Source organism: Rhinolophus sinicus, chromosome 5 (assembly GCF_057876585.1).
Source record: "Rhinolophus sinicus isolate RSI-liver-muscle chromosome 5, RSI-T2T, whole genome shotgun sequence".
NCBI lineage: Eukaryota > Metazoa > Chordata > Mammalia > Chiroptera > Rhinolophidae > Rhinolophus > Rhinolophus sinicus.
Window position 1 is genome coordinate 88,946,647 of NC_142505.1, and position 23,308 is coordinate 88,969,954.

General features: G+C 46.1%; 2 protein-coding genes across 7 annotated transcripts in view; one reads left to right on the forward strand and one right to left on the reverse strand.

The window, feature by feature from the left end:
* Window positions 1–12,646, reverse strand: part of SH3TC2 (SH3 domain and tetratricopeptide repeats 2) — a 108,203-nt gene extending 95,557 nt beyond the window's left edge. The window contains exon 1 of the mRNA XM_019734346.3: window positions 12,499–12,646. The gene's annotated coding sequence lies outside the window, so the exon portion shown is untranslated. The remainder of the gene's footprint in view (window positions 1–12,498) is intronic.
* The window catches only part of ABLIM3 (actin binding LIM protein family member 3), a 103,381-nt gene continuing 83,761 nt past the window's right edge, over window positions 3,689–23,308 (forward strand). For 4 of the 6 annotated variants that reach the window (XR_012489830.2, XR_012489831.2, XR_012489832.2 and 1 more), the window contains exons 1-2: window positions 3,689–3,861; window positions 4,251–4,350. Coding sequence is in view for 1 of the 6 variants with exons in the window: in XM_019734351.3 (XP_019589910.1) it covers window positions 4,338–4,350 (13 nt within the window). In the remaining 5 variants the exon portion in view is untranslated. The remainder of the gene's footprint in view (window positions 3,862–4,250; window positions 4,351–23,308) is intronic. The other 2 variants (XR_012489834.2, XR_012489833.2) reach the window with 1 other exon arrangement.

The window sequence follows — 23,308 nt, forward strand, 5'->3', positions numbered from 1 at the left end:
CAAGGTAATTAGAAGTGTGTCATTCCAGATCTTTTCTATGCATTAGAGATATATGTATATGTAGTACCTATAGGAATCCCATTTGTAGAAAATGGTTTAAGTATTTTACATAGCATATTATATTATATGTATTCTATTGTGTTCTCTATATTATATATTATATGGATTATGTTATATAAATCCATGTGCCCACAAATATACAGGATCCTAAAGAACATACTGTGTATGTATTTTTTTGCTTTCCTTTTCTTATTTAATCACATACCATGAAAATCTCCCCCCACCACCACCACATGTAGATCCGCCTCACGTTGTTAACTACATATTATTTTCCAAATATAAAAGTACTCACTCTTGGTGAGATATTCATATAGTCTAGGGATGGCATGTAGAAACTGCGGAGACACAGCAGCGCTTCCCACCATTCCCACGCTTCATAGCTCAGAAAGATCTTGTATTCAAGATGAGCATGCATGAGAGCGTATTCTGGAACAGGTGAGAGCAACACAGGGGTGAGGTGTGGAGGGGCAGGCAATGTGCAGGACAGAGTGTAGGATGGAGCTGGATGGAAATGAGAGAACGGCCACTGGAAACAAAAGTTGGGGACTGAGGCCTGTGTTTCAGTCAATAATAGCAATGAGGGGGGCAGAGAGCGGGCAGGAGAGCTAGAGACAAGGCTGGTTAGGGACAGGAAAGCAGGAAAGATGGGGACTCTTTGAGGAGAAGACAGGCATCATGGGGTCAGCCCCACAGTAGCCTGGGTGAAGCTGGCCCTCAAAGGTTTCCTCTTTCCCCTTGAAGAAGGTGGAAAATTTGTCTTCCAATGGTTTTGCCACCTGTTTTTCCAACATCTAGGAGCATTTGCCTATTTCCAGGTGGGACTTGTTTATCTCCATTCTGGAGTCTTAAAGTTCAAAACAAACTTCCAAACAAAGGGGCCCTCTGCTCTGTGCTTCTCAGCTCCATTCTCCTGCAAAGGCAGAGCCAAGATTCTGCTTTCCTGATGACTTCCACAGCCGATTCCACCGAGAATCCCACCCCCAGCTTCCTCCTGCGTCTTTCCCGCCTGCTCCCAATTGTTGTGCACATCCTCGCGGGGACAGCTGTTTTGGCTTCTTTTAACCCTTTTCTACCTGTCCTCATAATTACGCAGATTGTGTCCCCAACAGAATCTATTTGGGGCCCTTAGAGTGGTCCAAGGCTCAATGGTTTCTCCAAAGAGCTGAATTCATCAGCAGACAGCTGGATTTATTATGAAAAAGAAACCTAGACAAAGAGAACTGGTCAATTAAGTTCCCCATAGTTAGAAAATTCTGAGGCAGATTTTCATGGCCGCCACTCTATGGAAAGGTCCACAGGTCTACCTACATGAATAGAAAATGACAGAACAGTCTCTGAGGGCAGGTATAAGTGAGGGATGATACTACTAATTAGCATACATCATTTTCACTCACGATGTATTACACTGAGTATTTTAATACATCCAACAATCCATGAGTTACCGTACTATATACTAGTTACCATACTATACCCATTTCCCATTTTACAGATGAAGAATTTGAGGTTCAGAGAGGCTCTTGCCCAAGGTCACACAGCTAGGAAGTGATGGAGCTGCGGTTGAAAATCAGCTAGGCTGGAAACTGTCCCTGGCCTCTTAACCAAACCACGATCAGATTTATCTAATATTCATGTTTTGCTTAGTTGGTTATTGTCTACCTTCTCCCCCGCAAAGAAAACTTATGCTCCAGGAAGGCATGGTCCTTTTCTGTCCCATTCACCACTATATCCCCAGGGGCCAGCACAGGGCTTAGCACAAAGTAGATATTCAATAAATGATGGCTGAGTGAATGAGTTAATGAATGAATACCAAGCATATATTGGACTATGTCCTGTAATCTGAACACTTCTAAGCACGGAAGCTTTGAGTGAGAACTAAATATGTTCCATGAACAGTCTTGTTAATTTTACATATTTAACTTACCTGAACTTTCTCCCAGAAAAAAAGTATCTTTTCCCAAGCATTAGAGCCTAGTAAGTTGCATGCAACAGGGTAATCGAATAAGGAACCCCAGTCTGAAAATGGAGGGGGCCTCTAAAGAGACCTTTTGGAATTATTTATATATTTCTTAATCACTCGCTATGTTTTCAAAGCTATTCTAGGCCTCTGCCTTTTTCAGTAGCAAAGAGTCGTCTCTGAATCACCTGGCATACTTGTTTAAAATGCAGAGACCAAGGAATCAGAAGCCTGGGAATCTGCATTTTTGCAGATACCGCAGGTGATTTTTACACAAACAAAACTTTGAGAACCACCGTGAGGAGATTAGCGTTATTCCTCCTCCAGGGGAAACAAATCCTATTAAGCTATCAAAATGTGTTTCAAATCCACTAACCCTTTGGTTTCTCTAAAGATTCTTTACTTTCTATCACGTCTTGAGATCATGGCCATATCAATTGTTTTAACCCAGTGTAAGGCAGAAACATTGTATTTACCTACAGGTGTTCTTTCCAAGTTTTAAGAGGGCGGCTACCTACTCTTACCCTGCCATCCCAGACTCCAGTGCATTGAGTCACTCTTACATGGGACCAAGCTAGAAATAAGGAGATCTGGTCCAGTTCTGCCATGAGATGCTGTGTGTCTTAGGGCAGGTAGCTCAGCCTCTCTGACCCACTGTTTCCTTGTCTATAAGTTGGGGGTGTGAGTGTTCACAGCTTTTTGATTCAACACATGCTCTAACCGAAGTCATTCTGTGGACAGGGATCATGTGTCCTTTCTTGTTTTTCCACACTCAAAAGTCATGCTTCTGTGGTCATGAATTAGGTTCAAAAGATGACAGGGTAAGTAATCAGGGGACTGTAAAGAACCCCACCCCACTGACTTAATCATGACAAAAATAAATAAATAAGAATATAGGTTTCTATAATACACACGTACAAGAACCAATCATAAAAACAAAACTAAACAAAACACTTTTGGACAAGAGCTAGTTGCCCGTACAAAAACTGGATGGACCTGTGAGATTGAGTCATGAGGCCACATACCTGCTGTTTGCCTCAGAAGGGGAAGTGTTTCAAGGTGGGAGTTCCCAGACCTTCCACTCTGAGTGCTACACAATAGTAGATCTAGAAAAAAACCTGGGGCATCTGTCAACAAATATTTACTGATACCTACCGTGTGCCAGGCACTCTTCTAAGTATTGGGGGCTCAGTGGTGAACCCTACTGACAAGACCCGTATTTTCATGGAGCGAACATTCTAGTGGGGAAGAGAGATGATAAACAATTGTCACACATGCATCAGTGATAAGGGGCGTAAAGGGGTAGGTAAGGGCATACATTAGGAGACTGAGAGAATCCCCCAATGTCCCATTCACTTGACCACCCGCTCCCTTCTACACATGAGGCAGAAAGCATGACTTGGTTAAGACCAAGCTGGTTGGGAGGAGGGTTGGAAGTCTTCCTACAAAGCCAATCCTTTCTTCACAGCCTCTCCCAATATTACTTTATTTCCCTGTCATTGTCTAGCCCTTAGGCCCCCAAACCGTGGAAGGGAAACAAGAGCTCAAGCACCCCATTGTTGGCCCCAAGACACAGACTCTCCTCCATTCGCCGCATCACACCCCAGGATCCAAGGAGAACCCCAGGCGGGGCGGGGCCAGGACACGCGCTGGCGCTTCCAGCAGGTGGCAGCAGTGAGCGGCCGCGCCCCCCGCGCTGGCAGCCCGCGAGCCCGCATCATGGATGTCGAGCTCTCCTATTTCGTTTTGCTCGCCCTGGAATTCGAGACCCCAGACGAGGACCAGGATTCATGAACCGGTCGCAGGGGCCCGGGCAGGGGCCTCTGGCTCCCGATGCTGGCCGAGAGGTGGGTCCCGGGGCGGGTCGCTGCTTCCCCAAGCCGGGCGGGGACGCGCTGCCCAGCAGAGCTGGCGCCCCGCGCACTGCCCCCGCCCTGCCTCCCTGTGGTCCACACCCCCTTTGGGCTCCTGAGCCTCTGGGCTGGAGTAGTTGAGGGTGCGTCCGAGCAGGCGCTGCCAGCCCCACTTCTGCCCCGGATTCGGGTCCGAGGGGCAGCAGGACCGGGGCGCCCGTGTCCTCTCCACCGCCTCTTCCTCCTTCCTCCTCTCACCTGCGCCTATTAGTCCACTAGCCTTCAAGGCCAGTGGCTACAGCCAAGGCTGAAAGGGGACAGCAGGGGGAGAGCGAGCACCTGAGGATACAGAACTGGCACTAGCCTGCCTTTTCACCCCTCAGGTGATGAGTGAGGTCGGAAGATCGGAAGATTTTAAAGGCAGCTGGGGCCTCCGTATTGAATGAAAGACCCAGTGCAGAGGCATCACCATGAACACGAGCAGTAAGTGGGTCCTCCTCTCCTTTGCCGTGGGAACAGGGTGGGGGCGGGAGGTGCAGGAGGCTGCGTCGCGCTGCCTGGAAGGAAGAAGGACGCCTGTCATCTGGGGGGACACATGGCCCCCAGACTCCTTCTTGATCCTTTCTGCGCTTCCCCGCAGAGGAGTATGAGACCAGCTTTTCATAATAATTTTGCTAATGTTTTACCGGCAGCGCCACTTGCCTCTGCAAGGAAGGCTGCCTGTCTCCTTCTGGCAATGCCTGGGAAGGCCTCGGAAGCAGCTGTGTGGCCATTGTCTGACTGTGGGGGCTCAGAGGACACCTCTCTGCACACAGCTGGAAAGCCGTGGAGGGCTCCCCTTGTCCTGGAGCTGGGAGGAGCGGGGAGTCTGGTCCTCAGTGAGTGGCTGGGTGGGTGTGGGCAGGCAGTGGGATGGGAACCAGCAGTTTGATAAACAAATCATCACGAAGCCACCTTGGGTCTGGAAATTGTAAAATATCCTCTTCTGAGTGCCTGCAGCCCCATGGGCCCAGAGCTAATTTCTCCACACAGCTATAGGCTGGTTAGCCATCCCCAGAAGGAGAGAAAAGAGACAAGCCTTTTGGCCAAGGTCTCTAACGTGCCAGAGGCAACAACTGCTTTGCAGAGCCAGGACCAGACATTTTGCTACTGGGCTGGGCCCCAGCTGTTGAGAAATGCAGTCAGGAATACAAGGAGGCCCCATCCATTTCTCTTCAATGTAGTCCCTTTGACGATGGGCACCTGCTGGGGCAAGTGGCCTGGGTGTCACCCTGGAAAGGAGCTCTGGGTCAAGGCCCCCCGGCCCTCCTCCCTTATCCGCTGAGTTTGTCTGGGTCATTCCAGCAGCAGGTGGGGTTACTGAACTGAGGAACCCCAAGGAATATTCACTTCCTTGGGTCTATGACTTTCCCATCAGCCTCCTCTCTGGATCCCAGATTGTTCCTCGGTAAAATAAGAGGAATTGAATTAGAGACTCTTCTGATCTAAGAATCGACAAGTTTCTTCTAAAAAAGCTAGAGCTGAGCAGCAAGGCCAGAAAAATCAGTACTTTCTGAGGCTATGTCCAGACCAAACCCACTATTTCCTCACCTTTCCTCCATTTCAAAGCTGCTGGCATGGAGGAAAGGAAAACAGAGCAAAAGCCACTGAGATAGAAATGAAATATATTTATTTACTACGCATTTGTATGACTCATCTCTCTGCTGCCTTCCTTTGTGTATTACATAGCTATGCTAAGCAAGCGAGGGAGGCTGGACTCCCTCTGCCTCTCACAGCCAAAGAATTTGCTACTTGATTTTGCCAGTCTGGAATGGTGCTTTGGCTTCTCACCAGGCTCAGGGAAAGAGCAAAATTCTGTAGCCCAGGTCACTTAGTGGTCCACATGTTTGCGTCTGGTGCTTTCAGACAAATAAAGATGTGAACGGCCTCTCACTTCTCTCTATCTCTAGGAAAAATTGCTTTTATCTGAGTCCTTTCTCACTAAATGACAGAAGAGAAAGATAGCTCATCTATTTTTCAAGGAACTAAGGAATAAGGAAACAAGCAACTGGGCCTGCCCATTTCTTCTCTGAAATCATAAGGGACTCTTGTCCTGTTAGTAACACTGAGTTTTCTTGAAAGAAAAAACAGAAATTTTACTTGCTGTTTTTGTTTTTGTTTTTGTTTTTTTGTTAAGAAAAAATGACCAATAGAGTTAAATACTGTAGAAGATGAGGACCGACAACGTCATTCCAGCCTCATATACTTTTTCAAACCAGGGAGAGTCTGTTTATCTTCCAGGAGTGGTGGAAAATAGAGTAGCATGACTTGGGCAGACTTGGGGGCCCCATAAGAGGAAGTGCTTCTCTAAAGGGCTGCCTTGGGGAACACTGTGGAGAGACTTGCTCAGGGCTCGGGGGCAGGGCTCCACCATCACTTAATCACTTAGACTCCTCCCACCCTGGGAGTCTACAAATGGAGAGAGAAGAAATCAGATCTCATTGGAGTGAAGGAGTGACAGGGTCATAAGGGCATGAGGACAGGGCGTTGGCAGGACATCCCTGGGGTTACCTGATCTAATAAGCAAAAATGCTTTCCTCTTCCTCTTCACTTAATCCTCGTGTCTGCAATGAACCTAAGAAAAATTCTTACTCAGCTTTTCTTTCACTCCCATTGATTGGGTCCTCATACTCTAAGCCACCGTGCTAAGCACTTCACCTGCACGCTCTCCCTACGCTCTCACGCCTAACCTGTGAAATGGGCATGATGCCTCCAATTGTACAGGGGAAACCTTGTAGCTAATGTTCACTAACTTTTTCAAGTCATGGAGCTAATTGTTGGACTAAATAAGGTTCGTGGATGCATACCACGTTGAGAGTGTGCCATGCCTAATCCACAGCTGAAATGTCACCATTGAAGTGGGGGCAAAGCGTGGGTTTGTTATTAACTTCCTAATTCCTTCATCTGGAGACAGGGAGTGAGGGGCTGCAGTCATGGGACAGTATGGAAGAGCTGATGGCGCTCGGGCCCTGGAACCAGGTGGGCCCCGGTTCTCGTGCTCCTTTTTTCACTTATTGGCTGCATGGTCCTCAGCATAAGGACCTCATCTACAAAATGGCAATGAGGGGACCTCCCTCAGCATGGAATGGAGACATGTGTCAATGTGCTGTGTAAAATATGGAGTGTGCTACCTCGGAGGTAGCTGGCATCGCGTGGTAGGGATGTCATCATTACTGCTGTGGTCATTTTGATTGGTGTCATCGTTGACTTTATGACATTAGCAAGCAGGTCGCAACCTCTCGGATGTCATACTTGGTCATAAATTGAGAGGAATTCCAGAAGTGTGATTTTTGAGGATTAAGTGGGATTATGAGAAAATGCTTTACAAACATATGTAAATGGTTTTTGTTAATAAGAAACACGTCTCAGATGGCAAAAACAAGGGCGTGTTCAGTCGGAGACGCCTCAGTGTGCATTTTAGTTTCATCAGAATCCTTGTTTCTGAAATCTAGCCGAGCTTCAGGACACCACAAAGCAGAAATTGGAGAGAAAGGGGTAATTTGGGAGATGAGGGAGTGGGGGTGGTTCAGACGTGGCAGAACGTGACAGGTGGGGTCTGGCCCTCGGAAGCAATAAGGGAGGGGAAGGAGGGCTGCTTTAGAGAGAAGAAGACATCAAAGGCATGAGCAGGACACACAGAGTTCAGGAACCCTGAGCTGACACTGAGATGGTTCACTCCTATGGGCGAAGAGCTTCAGGGGAAACTTGGCCTCTTTGGGGGTGGTCTACCATCCAGCCTTTCCTTCCCCCTGCCTACACCCAACTTAATTCCAAGGATCGATCATCTGTCTGCTGAGCTGCTGAGGCAGCCCCCTAACTGGCTCCCTCCATTCTCTCCCATCCACCCTCTGCATCACGCTATGCTTAAAATGTGGATGCCACTGCTCATAAAATGAGAGAGGAAGCCCCTCAGCAAGGCCTGCAGGAGCCCATGTGACCTGGCTCGGCCTTACTTACAGCCCATCTCCTCCACACACACTGCGCCATTCTCCATGTTCCCATCACATTGCCTCCTTCCATTCCCTCTAAGGGCCTGCTCCTGCCAACTCTGCATGTGCTGTTCCTTGCTCTTAGAAAGCCCTCTCCGTCCAGCACCAGACCCTCTGCCAAGCCTCACTCCCTTCACCCAGGCTGGCCTCCTCACCCTCAGGAGCTGCAGAAGCCCTCTCGGCCCCCAGTCCAGCTGACACACCCCTGATGTGTGCTGTCCATGTGCCTTGGCCCTGTTCCCCCACCGCTTTATCTCTGCCATCACACACTCATCCGTGAGATTGATCGCAGGCGAACGCAGGCAGGAAGGAGCTGACCCCAGACATTCGCCCTCACACAGTCGTCAGAGGCATGACAATGCAACCCCCTGATGTGCATGTTCTTAGGCAACAATACGTTTTTGGTTGTTCCCTGTCAGTGTCTCCCATTCTCATATTGATCCCAAGGTCTCCCAAGCCCTGGTCCAAAGCCAGGGCAGACTGGGTTGACCCAAGGATGCCAGAGGCCCTGAGCACCAGAGTCAGTTCTGCGCCCCATAAACGCTGTGCGCCTCACTCGGGGCGGAGCTCCCAGAGCTCCTGAAAGCTATGGCTTTCCTTGGCACAAAGCCCAGTGCTAGCTCATCCTTGAGGCCGGGGGCATCATGCACACCACGTACAGTGGTGCCAAAAGCCACCCTCCCTCATTTCATCGGCTTCCTCCTACCCACGGGCCCCTTCCTGGGTCTCTGTCACGGACTGGCTCGCCAACAATTCACTGGTTTGGAGGAAACTTTGTTTTGTTGAAGAGAGCATTCAGGGGTCATTCAACCCCCACCAAGGTGGCATGGGGTAAGCAACCCCACACTGGGGTGGTAAGAACCTGAGCTTTGGGGGGTGGATTCCTGAGTTCAGACGCCAGCTCTGTGGTGTACTCTGTCTGTGCCCTTGAACCCGATAGATCACGTGTCTGAGCCTGAATTTTATCATGTACCAACTGTGAGCAGTGCTGCCGGTGTGCAGGCTTGTTGGGAGGATTAAGTGAAATAACAGGAGAAACTCACTGGCAGTGCACCTCCGTGGATGGAAAGGACCCTGAAGTTGAGTTGACAACTGAGTAGAACAAAGTTCTGGAATGATTGGTATCATAAGAGCCAAACCCTCTGGTTGAAAATGAGCCTGTTTTTACTCATAGATACAGAGAACTAATGGTTGCCAAAGGGGAGGGGAATTGAGGAGCTGAGTGGAATAGGCGAAGGGATTAAGAAATACAAATTGGTAGTTTCAAAATAGTCACAGGGATGTAAAGTACAGCATAGAGAATATAGTCAATAATACTGTAACAACTGTCGTATTTCCCCCAAAATAAGACCTAGCTGGACCATCAGCTCTAATGCATCTTTTGGAACAAAATTAATATAAGACCAGGTCTTATTTTACTATAATATAAGACCCAGTCTTATATACTATACTATAATATACTATACTATACTGTAATACCAGGTCTTATATTAATTTTTGCTCCAAAAGACGCATTAGAGCTGATTGTCCGGCTAGGTCTTATTTTCGGGAAAACAGGGTATGTATAGTGCCAGGTGGGTACTAGACTAGTCAGGGGGATCACTGCATAAATTATATAAATGTCTAACCATTATGCTGTACACTTGAGACTAACACAAAATAATATTGAAAGTCAACTGTAACTGAAAAAATAAATAATTTTTCTAAAAAAGAAAAAAAAGCTGCCACTGAGAAGTTCCAAAAAAAAGTTAGAAAAACTAATCAGAAACAGTCTCAGAGACATAGAGGAAAAACTGAGAGTTGCTAGATGGGAGGGGGAGTGGGGATAAGGGGGAAGGTGAGGGGATTAGAAAGCATAATCGGTAACCACAAGATTGCCACGGGGAAACGAAAATCAATTTGGGGAATGTAATCAATAATGTTGTAAACATTTTGTAGGGTATCCGATGGACACTTGTCTCGTTAGGGAGACCACCTCAGGGATGATGTAGATACCTGATCACTGCACTGTACACCTGAAGCTGAACAATAATGAATGTCAACTACAATTTATATATATATATATATATATATATATATATATATATATATATATGTATATGTATATGTATATATATATATGTTACAAGAAGTGGAGTGCAGCGTTAGGAATAGAGACAGCGGAAATGTCATGGCTGTGTGTGATGTCAGAGGGGTAGTGGATGGGGGGAGGGGGTTGTCACGGTGTGAGGGATATAAATGATAAATGTCTATTACATTGTTTTGTACACCTGAAACTAATATAAATAAATAAATAAATAATAGGTCAAGTGGAAGCGTGTTAGGTTATGATCCTTAGGTATTTAAAAAAAACTCTTGTGACGATTGCTTACATTTGATCCTATTTATAAGTAGTCTAATTACAGTGTCTTTGTAATTGCTAATAAATTCACTGAAATAACCCAGAAAAAAAAAAAAAACAAGAAAGAAAACGAGCCTGTTTTGCTGGTATTGTAGCCCGCACTGGGTTCTGCGCATGGGTAAGCCGTTGCTTTCAGGAAAATGGTGAACCTGCTGATGTTTATGACATGGGTCGAGAGGTGAGACATAATTACCCTAGTTCAGAAAAAGTCTCAAGGCCAGGGCTTTGATGGTGGTAAGAATAGCAATAAGGGGAAAGATCCTTTAGGAAACGAAGTGCATGATCTAGCACCTGATTGCGTTATAGGGTAAAGGAGAAAAGGAGTCTATCAGTTAGAGTCCTAGCAGATGGGCAATTTGAGGGGAGTTAAATAGGAGTCTGCGAGCAAGTGTGTGAGAAAGGTATAGAGAAACCAACAAGGTGTAGAGAAACAAACAAGGAGACGCCAGGATGGCCCAGCACTAGGAGACTAGTAACCATGCCTCCAGGCCTGCTGGGGCAAAAAAAAAAAAGAAAAAGGAACACAGAGACCCAGTAAGCTGTAGGGTAAGGACTGCCTGATGGTTCCAGAAAGGTAACCAGCTCACCTGGCAAAACCCCAAGAAAGGAACCAGGGGAATAAATACCCTGACCTCTCTCTACTCCCTCCCCGGCATCTCCCATAGTGCTCCCCACTGGCCCAGTGCAACCAAGCGCCAGAGAGCAAGGGAGGCAGTTCATGGGCCTATCCTGGTCAGTCTCCCAGGACACACTGCAGGGCAGAGAAGCGGAGCAGAGTGGATCTGGAGAGGCCGGGAGTTCAGAACGAAGACACCCAGCAAGAGGAGCATGATGACCTTTCTCTGCTAACGTCATTGCCCCGTCAGGAACTCTAAGAATTCCTTGAGAAAAGTTTCCATTACAAACACAAGCACAGTAGGATGCCTCCTAAAGAAATTCTAATTTGAAAAATAGAGAAAATAGAGATGATTGTATACTTCATAAGGATAGAGATTTTAAAACAACAACAACAACAACAACAGTATTTCCCAAATGAAGGAAGCAGTTGCTGACAAAGGTTACTTGAGGTTAAGGGGGGGGGGGGGTTAGAGGAATAATGGAAGGAACAATTTAAAAACCATATAACAATATAATGACTATAACACATTTCTGCAAATCACAATGTGATTTCAAGAGTACTTGTATTGCATAAAGGAAGTGATATCAATTCTGAACTCCAACTTTCCTATCTGGCAAAAGCTTTATCTCGCTGGAAATAACATCTGCTGTGGTGAATGGTCGACAACTGGCTGAGACCCAGCATTAGCCAGATACTATTGTGAAAGAACAGAAAACAACCAGAAGTGTGTGAGCACCTTTTACTTTGTGGGTATTTCACCAATTGAATTGTTCTCCTGTAGTTCTTAAGGGTACAGAATGGAACCAAAGAGCTGGATTCCAATTCCAGCCCCGCCCTTTCCTTGCTGTGTGTCCTTGGGCCAGTCACTTAGCTTCTCTGTGCCTCAGCTCCTCCTCTCAAATGATAATCACAGGGAGGATAATAATAGCGCCTCTCTCATAGAGTTGTGATAAAGAATAAGTAAGTTAATAGTTGAAACAGTGCCCAGCATATAACGAGTGTCTATAAAACTAATAAAAATTGTGTAGATTCGTTTGCCAGAGCTTCCATAACAAAGTATGGCAACCTGGGGAGCTTAAACAACAGAAATATATTGCCTCACAGTTCTGGAAACTAAAAGTCCAAAAACAAGGTTTTGGCAGGACTGGTTCCCTCTAAGGGCCTTGAAGAAATGATCTGTTCCAGGCCTCTCTCCTTGGTCCATGGGAGACTGAGTTGACCCAATGATGCCAGAGGCCCTGGGTGTCAGAGTCAGTTCTGCGCCCCATAAACGCTGTGCGCCTCACTTGGGGCGGAGCTCCCAGAGCTCCTGAAAGCTATGGCTTTCCTTGGCACAAAACCCAGTGGTAGCTCATCCTTGAGGCCGGGGGCATCATGCACACCATGTACAGTGGTGCCAAGAGCCACCCTCCCTCATTTCATCAGCTTCTTCCTGCCCTCGGGCCCCTTCCTTGATCTTCTCCCTGTATCTCTTCACATTATCTTCCCTCTATGCATGTCTGTGTCCAAATTTCCCCTTTTGATAAGGACATCAGTCATATTGGATGAGAGCCCACCTCATGGCCTTGTTTTAACTTGCTTACCTCTGTGAAGACCATATTTCCAAGGTCACATGCTAGGGTGCTGGGGGTTAGGACTCCAACATATAAATTGGGACGGACACAATCAATCCATAACATAGGGTTTGTTAAGTAACACCCCTCCCCAAGAAGACTTCCCTGCGGATTGGTTTCCCCCGAACATCACACACTCTCCAGGGCGAGTGTAGGGTGCTGAGAGTTGATTATTAAACACACATGTCACAAAGGTTATCTGCCTAGTCTTGATGTTTAAACCCCAGTGTCACCGCCTCTGACCAGCGGAGATGGAGCCCCTCGCTGAGAACATGAAGGGAAGAGTTCATGCGTAGGAGGGCCCCAGAGGGGAGAACCGCAGTGGCTTAGTCGTCCACTCCGTCTGTCTGCAGAAAACACACTCCCCACCCAACCCTCCATTCAGGTTCTTAGGCACAGCTGTCACATTTCAGTCACGTACCAGAATTTACAGTCATGGTGTTGGTTGTCAATCTGCTTAGTTCCTGGGAATGTCCGACATAGGGAAGAAGAATTGGATTGTTCATTTGTTCACTTAACAAATATTTACTGGCCAAAAACTGCACTCGGCCTGATCCCAGGCGCACAGCAGTAAATATAACAGACATGGATGGGATGGCCCTTGCCTTCATGGATCAAACAGGCCCAGCAAAATGGGCCAGCTGGTGGCCAGCACCATAGGACATGTTTTATCTGCCCTACACAAGGTTTTCAATGAATTTGAATTTACCAACATTGAGAAACTGGAAAATCAAAATTGGGATTTAAAGCTTCTGTTTAAAAAAAAAAAAAAACAATTAGAAGATCTTGCATGCCTGGCCCTACTTCCCTATGTGGCAACAGTCAGTAGGAGTGCCTGCTGTCAGTGGGCACGTACGGGTCTCCGGTGTGCCATGGTTGCCACCACTTCCCATTAAGGTGCCCAGGGGCAGCTTAATATTTTTATGTTACCTTCCTACGGTAAGCATTTGAATTTTTAAACCCCTGTCTAGTAGATGACCAGTACAACATCGAACATGGAGAAGTGTATTTTCACACAGAGATCTGGAAACTGCAGCATACCTGTTAATTATTATGCCAGGAAGTCCTGTCTGGAGCTAGCAATCGATTAACATTGCCATGCTGTGAAAGTCCTCGAAGTGAGCGAAACTCTACTGCTTGTCCTTATTTCCCCAGCTGAGTCATTCCCAGAAGGGAGATATCATATCCTGTTGGATACAGTTGGGCAAACAATGGCCCACCCCCATCTCCTAGAGGTCGTTTTGTTGCCAGGGGAATGTAGTAATGGGGGGTGAGGCACAGACCAAAGAAAGGAAATTCTGGATAGCTAGTTCTAGTTCTGGGCACCTTTCCAGTCCGAAGGAAGGGACCCTGGGAGGCTAAACTATTCCAGAGATTGTTCTAGCAGAGGGGCCATGCCTGGCCCACTAGAGGATATCTGGTCAGCAGCATGAGCTCCATAACAGTAAGGTCAGTTTATACACCCCCTGAGCTAAGGAGTGATTACTGAAAGACCATGCATTTGACCCTCTATGGCTACTCAAGACCTCTCCTCTGTCCATATGGGATTCTCCTGCTTGAGAAAGACAGGTGAGAACATGGGTCAGGCCAATACCATTTCTTCAGTGGAGGGCAAATTCTCTTCATTCCTCTGGAAGAATTCAGGGTAGCAAAGAATTCATAGAAAGCAAACCACACAGTACCTAGTACATAGTAGGTGCTCAAAATATATTTGATAATTTATTGACGAAAAGCTCACTGTCTTTTTCTCTATGATAAAGACCTCTCTGCTAAGCTCCAGGTTCATCTTTCTATCTGCTAAGTTGCCTGTCTGAATATCCCAAAGAATTTAAAAATTCAACCTAAAATTTAATAAACTCATTCTCTTTAAAGAGAATAAAGGAAACACACGGCTTCAACTTTGTGGTTCCAGCTGATTCCTAAAACCTCCATCTATGCAGTCACCTAATTAGTAACTGGATGGTAGTCTTTGTCTGCGTTTCCCTTTCCATCACTCTCCCATAAGTCTGTGTCCACCTCTGGCCAGTCATACCTCCCAAGCATGACTTGAACTCTTCCCCTCCTCAACTGCCACGATTTCCCTACGTCTGCGACTTCAGGCATGACAGCCATTGGAGTAAAAGTTTGGGGGAGGGGGAGGTTGCTCTCGAGTGCAGTGGGAAGCAGTACAGCCATGTAGGCCGCTGGGCAATGTGATTCCAGGTTGCACGGACAAGAAGAGGTCGTAGCACCGCTCTGCAGGACCCTGATGAGGTGTGTGTGAAGCTTTGTGTTCAGCGTGGACAGTGATCGAGTGGAGCTTGCTCAGGAAAGAGCAGCCAGAATGGTGGAAGGACTTGAGTGTGCCAGGGAGAGGGCATTGAGGGAGCAGTGGGGAGATGCCAGAGTCAGCCCCACATGTGGGTTTTGTGTTCTCCTGAGAGCATGAGTGATCCCTTGGCAATTTCACACGATGCTAGTCTCTAGCCTCTTTTCTACGTGCATCCAGGCCGACAAGGGGTCCAGACAGGCTCCACTTTGCCTTCCTGTTGCTCCCAGTGCTGTGGTTACTGCTGTGTGCTCCTGTGACAGCCCTACCCCCTCTCCTGGCAGAATTCCACTCTCTCCTGCCTGTATCATTTCCAAAGCTTCTTCCTCGCATCTGCTTAATTTTGTGCAAAGCACAGGTCTTTCTTCATGGGCTGTTATCTCTTGCCCTCACCAGCACCAGCAGGGCCAATGAAACGACTGCGTTACAAGAGTCTAATGACACAGTTGATCTATTTTAAGCACCTGAAGCACCCTCCACCAAGTGCCAATCTTCTCACAGCAGGCTGCTCTCAGCATGTAGGAGCAGGGGCAGCCGGAGGCCTAGCCCTGCTTTTTGAAATCTGGAGAAACAGCCCAGGGATCCGGACCCTGCCTGTCCAAGGACAATCTAAGACAACCATAAAATTAGATATTTTCACAGTCTGCATGTATTGTTCTGGAAGGAAAATTGCCTGCGATGCCAGGATTATATGGCACAGGAACCTCAAGTGACCATAAGTCCCTCTTTGGAAAGGCAGAGACAGAGCCTGGGCCCATTACATGTCGCTGCCTACATGTGGGAGAGAGCATTTTAAGAACAAAGGGAAGCCCAACCCCCGTCCCAGATGCCTTAGCCTCAGATCAATTTTTTTCTGCTCCTAATCAAGAGACATTCTTTTCTAACGATAGCCTATCTGAGTATAAATGTTTTACATGTATTATTTTTTAACCCTTGCAACAATGCTTCCAGGGCCTTGCCTGCATTCCGTAGCTGAGGAAGGTCCCCATGTTATATTGACTCACACCATCCTCCACAGAACTTGCCAGTTTTAGCCAGTAGCTTGTTTTCTGCATCTCTGTATCTTATACCCTTTGACTATAAGCCACGTGATAGCTCTGTGACAGGCCTGTCTGTCAGTTCACTGCTGAGCCCGCCGAAAACATTCCAGCGCTTGACCCAGTGATGATCGATCGCTGATGACAGGTCACGTTTGTTGAGCATTTACTGTGTCCCAGGCACAGTGCTAAGCTCTTCACAGACATAAACTCACTGAACCCTCACCCAAGTCCTAGGAGGGAGACACTAATATTCTCTCCATTTTACAAAGGAGGAAACTGAGGCTCAGAGAAGAGGTCGTTGGTCCCAAATCTCACATTTAATAAGTAATGAAACCTTGAATGAATATATGAGTGGGTGAATTTAACGAGGAGTATTTACATCCCCATTTTGCAGAAAAGGGAAATGAGTTTCAAAGGTGAAGTCAACTGGCCACGGTCATACGAGCTAGGAAGTAGTGGGGCAGATGGTTGAATCCGTGTCAATCTGACTCTGAGGCTTCCTTTCACCCCTACCTGCTTCCTCTTTTTCACTGTCTCCCCATGTTACTGTGACGAAGGTCATGGGAGTTAGGGGGGAAGTGTGGGTTGGGGTGGCCGATCTTCTAGTCTCCTGTTGGCTGTCCCAGCACTGCTCTCCCATTCAGTGGGGCAAAGACACAAATCCCTGTGCTGTGCACGGCAACGTGCCAGGCACTGTGACAGCGGAGACGCACAGGACAGGGAGCGTGAGCTCAGACTGCCTCCTTCCAGCATCACCGAGGCATGGACACAAGTATGTGTGACTGAAATACGGGGGCAGCCATCATCGTGTTGGAAGGGAAAGGAAGAGTGAGAGGAAGACAGGCCAAATTCCTCTGGAAGAGCTAGGGAATCTATGTGGAGAATACCTTGAGACATGCACAGACTTTTGTTAGGTAGAGTGGAAGGGAAGGACAGAGCATTCCAGATGGGCTTATTCACTCATTCTCCCAGGCAGGCATTCCACAAACCCTTGTTGCACAACTTCTGCATCCTGGGCTCTTGGCTCGGGTGGAGGGCAAAATAAACAGATACAGAGTGTTTGGGGAACTGTCAGGAAGTCCAGCTTGTCTACACTCTCTAGAGCATGAGTAGGTGGACAGTGAGGAAATAAGGCTGGGCAGTGGGGGAGTATCAGATCTTCGAGAGTTTTAAATGCCAGGCTAGAGAGTATTTGTTACAGTGTACGGCCAATGGGAGGTTTTGAGCTGAGCAGTGACCCGACCAGATCTGTGCATTATTTAGGCCGATCTCCCCGGCAACACATACCTGATGGATTGGAGAGCCCAGAGGCAGCGAGAGGCGGGCTCCGTGCAGCGGTGCAGGTGTGAGCGGAAGAGACGGGGAGGCGTGGGGTGCAGAGAGGATGGATGGCAATGGTGCTGCAGCCCACTGTGCATTACTGGCAGCATTACTGCTCTGATGCCCACGGGTGGACCTGTTATCTGATGCGGATTTCTGAGACTGTGCGAACTGATACTTTGAAAACTAGGTTACGGACCAAATCGAGACGCCTAGGTAGTGTATTTGATAAGCACTGCAGCTATGGAGTCAGACTGCCTGGGTTCAAATTCCAGCTTGGCCACTTACTAGCTCTGCAGCCTTCAGTGACTTGATTTACCCCCAAAGCTTCAGGTTCCTCTCAAGATGGGGCTATTCAGGGAGCACTGAGTGAGGGAATGGACATAGATGCTTAGCGCAGTGCCTGGCACATGCAAAACACTCAACAATGATCAGTAGTGGTAAAGTAATGAAATACATTTGAATGTGTTGGGAAAACCTCTTTGAAAGATACACGTTAATTAACACATTGATTGTTAAGATACGGTTACCTCTTGATCATTCCGTTGGGAGAGGGGGAACAGAGCTATGTACCGATAACCCAGGACTTTTGTGTAGCTAACATTTCGGGGGTGCTTATTATACATCAGACTATATTCTAAACTTTCCATGAATTGTCTCTTTTGATCCCGGGCATGAGTCAGAGGTGAAATTAATGTTGTAGAGGACATTCCTAATTCAGTAGGGAGCATGTCATACTAGACCAGGGTTGCCTTTTTCTGTAAAGGGTCAGGTAGTAAATATTTTGAGATTTCTAAGCCATGTGGACTCCATAGCATGCAAGCAGCCCTAGAGAGTGTGTCATGAATTGGATGAGGCTACAGTCCAAACAAAATGTACTTACACAAATAAAGGTGGAAAGTGTTTTGGCCCGTGGGCCCGAGCTTGTTAACCTCTATACTACATGACCTCTAAGACCTCTCCCAACCTTGACGTTCCATCCAAAATGATGACACAGAAATGCTTCATCCTTCTTATTTAGTTCATCTTTGTAACTACAAGGGGAGTTGACCTCAAATATGATAGAGAAGATGCACTGAAAAGACAGACATAGAAAGGATTGTACAAAGCTGTCTGCTCTCTGTGTTGCCTTCATATTCAGCACACCCCATAATTCACACGCTGGTGTTATTGACTCTTCTCAAGTGGCCACTAAACGCCAGGCTGCTCAGCCTGCCCTGGGATCTGTTCAGTAGACAGCTCTTGGGCTGCAGGGAATGATACTCAGGCCAGAGACTCTACCAACTGGGAACATACAGAATTCCAGGCCTGTGCTTCAAGGTCCAGAGCAAAGTCTCCTCCTGCTTAGCACCCCATTCACATTTCCTACTCAAAGCCCACATTCCCGTGTAACGAAAGACAGCAGCCATACTGTCTGTCAAGGATCTTTTATCCCTCCTTCTGATTCTTTTGCAAGAACTAACCACCCCCCTTCCATGTAATACTAATGAGCTGTCAACTGTGGTGTTCTCTGCCTCCCGGGGGGGCGGGGCGAGTGGCCTAGACTAGCCAATCAGAGTGTCCTATCTACCTTTGCCACGTGGATTTGTTCATCAGTGGACATTAGATCCAAGGGCGGCCAGCCAGAGTGTTTCCTGAAATTGGATAGGGAGATATTGGGAAGGAGAAGGGTTCATTCGATTGAGGTTGCTGAGCTGTGGAGGTTACTAGTGACCACTCTTGTCTAATATGTGAGAAGAAGCTGTCTGAAAACAAAAAGTCAGAGCTCTGACCATATAGGAAAGCCCCTGCATCCAGCCCAACCTGAAGCCAGAGGCTACCCACCACACCACACCCCCAGATTTCCCAGTTGCAAGAAGCAAAAAATTTCCGTTTTGCCTAAACTAGTTTCAGTTGGATTCTAAGGTACTTACATATTTTTAACCATTCTTCCCATTGGCGATTACTTCCTACAGTTACCCCCACTTATCAAAATCCTGGACATCTTTAGGCTAAAAGCTCCTCCATTCTAGCTCTCGAAGAGATTGTATTCCTTCTTCTGAAGTCCCTGGCCCTTGGTTTGAAACATTCTTATGGTTACGGGTCATTTGCTCTAGTCCACGTGGTTTATTCATGTGCATTTCCGAGCACTCCTCTTAGATTATAAGCTCCTGGAGGACAGGAACCATGTGTCTGTAGGGTATAGTGTATTTGCTCCCCAACTGTAAGCCACAGATCACTGAGGAGCCAGCAGAGTATTGCTGGAGCTTACGAATCCATGTGGGCACCAAACTTCAAATGCATAATACGCGTATTCTGTCAAATGCACGCATTTGAGAAAATTCAACATGGCAAAAAGCTACTATTACTTAAATATAATACTAATATAGAGAGGTTAACAAATATTTCTGACATTAAAAAGGAGTCTTCCAATGATCTGAATGTAGCTACAAGGATATATACATATGTAAAAATTTTGAGTTTTACCCTTAAGATTTGTGCACTTGACTCTATGCAAGTTATGCCACAATAAAAAGTTAAAACTAAAATAAAAATAAAGGAGTCCTCATACTTGACAAACCTATTCATCACTAGTCAGTACACAAACATTAACTTGAAATAGATCATAGCTTAAATAAACTAAAGCTAAGACTATACAGCTTCTAGAAGAAAATACAGGAGACTATCTTATGATCTTGATCCCTCAAGATGACTTTTTGAAAACTTAGAGCACTTCTTAGAACACTTAAAGCAGCAAAAATGGGCAAGTGATTCTATCAGACACTTCACAAAAGAACATATACGAATGGTCAGTAAGCATGCAAAACAGTGCTCAATGTCATTAGTCATCAGGGAAACGCAAATTAAAACCACCTCTTATACCCACCAAAATGGCTAAAATTCCTCAGACAATGTGGTGGGAATGTAAAATGACACAACTTTGGAAAGCTCTCATAAAAACTCAACATACACCTACCCATGATCCAGCAATTCTACTCCTCAGTATTTACCCATGAGAGATGAAAACATATACCAGAGCGGGGGGGGGGGGGGGGTGCCAAAAAATGTATACAAGTGGACACTTTGGTCAGCGTTGCTCAAGCAGTAGTTCGCCATAATCAGAAGTGTCTGGACGCTGATGGTAACCACTTTGAGCACCTCTTGGAATTGCAGAAGTCAAGCGTGACTTGTATTCATTTTTTGTTATCGGAATACATTGAGTATTACAATTTTAATACAGTTTTCCTTTCTTAAAATGTGTATACATTTTTTTTGGCACCCTCTGTATCTGCAAAAAGATTTGTGCGTGAATGTTCCTGGCAGTTTAATTCATAATCTCCCAAAGCTGGAAACAACCCAGATATTCATTCATAGACATATAGATAAACAAATAGTGGTACATTTATACAATGGAATACTGCTCAGCAAAAAAATGAACCAACTGTTGATACAAGCCACTTCATGAATGACTCTCAGAAGCATGCTGAGCGAAAGGAGCCAACCATAAAAGAGCACATACTGCATGATTCCATCACATGAAGATCAAGAACAGGCAAAACTAATCTATGTGGATGGAAATCATAACAGAGTTTGCCTCCAGTTGGGAGGAGGAGTGATTGATTGCAAAAGATGGCAGCAAATTACCTGGAATGACGGAAATGTACCCTATCTTGATTGAAATGTTGTTTACATGAGTTGATATATGTGTCAAAACTCATTGTATTTAAGATCTATATATTTCATTATTTGTAAATTATATATATGTATATGTGTGTGTGTATGTGTGTACACACACACACAGACATATATATATATATATATATATACATACACATACCGTGTTTCCCTGAAAATAAGACCTAGCTGAACAATCAGCTCTAATGCGTCTTTTGGAGCAAAAATTAACATAAGACCCGATATGATATGATATGATATGATATGATATGATATGATATGATATGATATGATAGACCCGGACTTATATTATAGTAAAATAACACAGGGTCTTATATTAATTTTTGCTCCAAAAGACGCATTAGAGCTGATTGTCTGGCTAGGTCTTATTTTCAGGGAAACATGGTGTATATATACGAGAGAAAGAGAGAGAGAGGACAGAGAGACCTTTAGAAGATTCCTAGGCTTAGGAATAGAACTGACTCAGAATCTCAGCTCTCCTATTAACTCCGTCACATCTGCAGAGTTAACTCTGTAGTGTCGCCATTGATTCAACGGGCCCATCCTAACAGCCTTGTTTACCTAAAGGGCTGTTTTCCACTATAATAACACCTGGGAAAGTGCTTGGTACACTTTTAAGCATTGTACATTTCAAGAGCCTCCTCTCCAACTTCTTTTGTTCACTCTCTCCAAGGCCCTGACATTCCAGCAACACCGGCCTCCTTGAACTCACCATGTGCTTTACGGCCTCAGGCCCCTTGCACATGCTGTTTTTCCACCTGCATTCTTCTTGGCCCTAGGCTTCCATGGCTGGCTTCCCTGACTCTGCAGTTTCAGCTGAAATGTTTTACTTTCAGATTGCCTGTTCCCACCCCCACTCTGTTCCTTCATTCTATTTGTCACAGTTTGTAAATATCTATTTATTTGTTTATTTACTTACTCTGTATCTGTCCCATGGAATTGTAAATGCCAAAGGACAGAAAACATGCTTGTTTTATTTACCAGTGTATCTGCAGTCCTTAGCACATAGAAATTACCCAGTAAATATTGCCAAATAAATAACCACACCAACGAACATGAGCTTTAGTGCATGGACTTCGTTATCTGTTGGTGCTGACTTGGTACTTTCTGCTTGGAACCAGGTCTTCCCTAGGGCTTGGTGGGTGCCAGAAGAGTGACAGCAGGATGATGCTGGTGTCGCCGTAGTGTGCTCACTCAGGAAAAGCTTTTGTGTCAAGGGCCTCAGGGAAACCTCAGGATACCTTGTCTTTAGAAAGGCTGGGACACTTTCTATGTATAGCTAGCTTCATGGTCCCTCTGTCGGGCTGTAACCTGGTGGCTCTACATCTGTCTCCGGGATGCGAAGAATCGAAAGCACAAACAGGGTATCCAACATGCAGGAGCTGTCCTCCATCTCTAGAGCCCTCCAGAGCCCATGCCCAGCACTCAAGAGCATGTGGAATGAATGCCTGTGTCCATATCCATCTTATTGGGCACTTTTCAGACCTCTGGCTCATCGTGGGGGCTTTTAGCCCCAATCCCCTCCCTTTCTCTGCATCTAATAATCAAACCACCTTCTTTTTTGGGTTTTCTGGATCGGAATGCCATTGCCCACACCAAGCCCGTTTCTCTCCTTGGAGTCAAGCCCAGGCCAAGCAGCTGCTTACTAGCCCAGGGCACCCGGGCATCACCCACCACTAATCCGCCTACAGGAACATGCTGAAACCTTCTGTTTTACAACTGGAACGTGTTGGCTGACGCGGATTATTTTGGCTTCCAGGACATCAGTGCTGTGGGGAAATGCTCTGGGCCAGTAGCAAAGTCCACTGGAGGGTACGAACTTAGGGAATGCTCTGGTGAAAATGGTAAGGGGCTTTAAAACAGGGGAGACATGTACCCCTTCCCCTGCCTACTTCCTCCCTAGCCAAAATTCTGCTTTCTCTCCGCCTTGCTGTCTCCCTTGAAATCCGTATTCTTTTCAACAGATAATGTCAATAAGCCCTTTATGTGAGTGGGATTTGGGGCTTCTCTGTTTCTCATCTGAGAATCTGTCCTGTGCCAATGAGTTTGGCCTCTGGCCCACATGTTAATTATTGTACCAGGGTTCCTGGAGTCGGCTGGGGACAGAATGCCTCTTTGGCTAGAAGAGAGGTATTCTGGTAGGATTTTTTTTTTTTTTTTTTTTTTTTTTTTTTTTTTTTTGAAGTATTAATCTAGCTTAGAGAGGCTGAGAGTGAAAATGCTTGTATGCTTCACTGCTGTTTGCTCCTTTTTGTCTGGGCTCCATACTTAACCAGGGTTTGGGGATCACACGTTAATGAATCTCTTGGGATTTCTTGAACATATATTGGCAGTAATCATTTTTTGCTGACATTAGTGCCAGGAAATAAAAACAATATTTTAGGATGCAGAATGGTGGGAAGGAAGTCTTGTGGTGTGTTTCTGTGTGTGCACACGC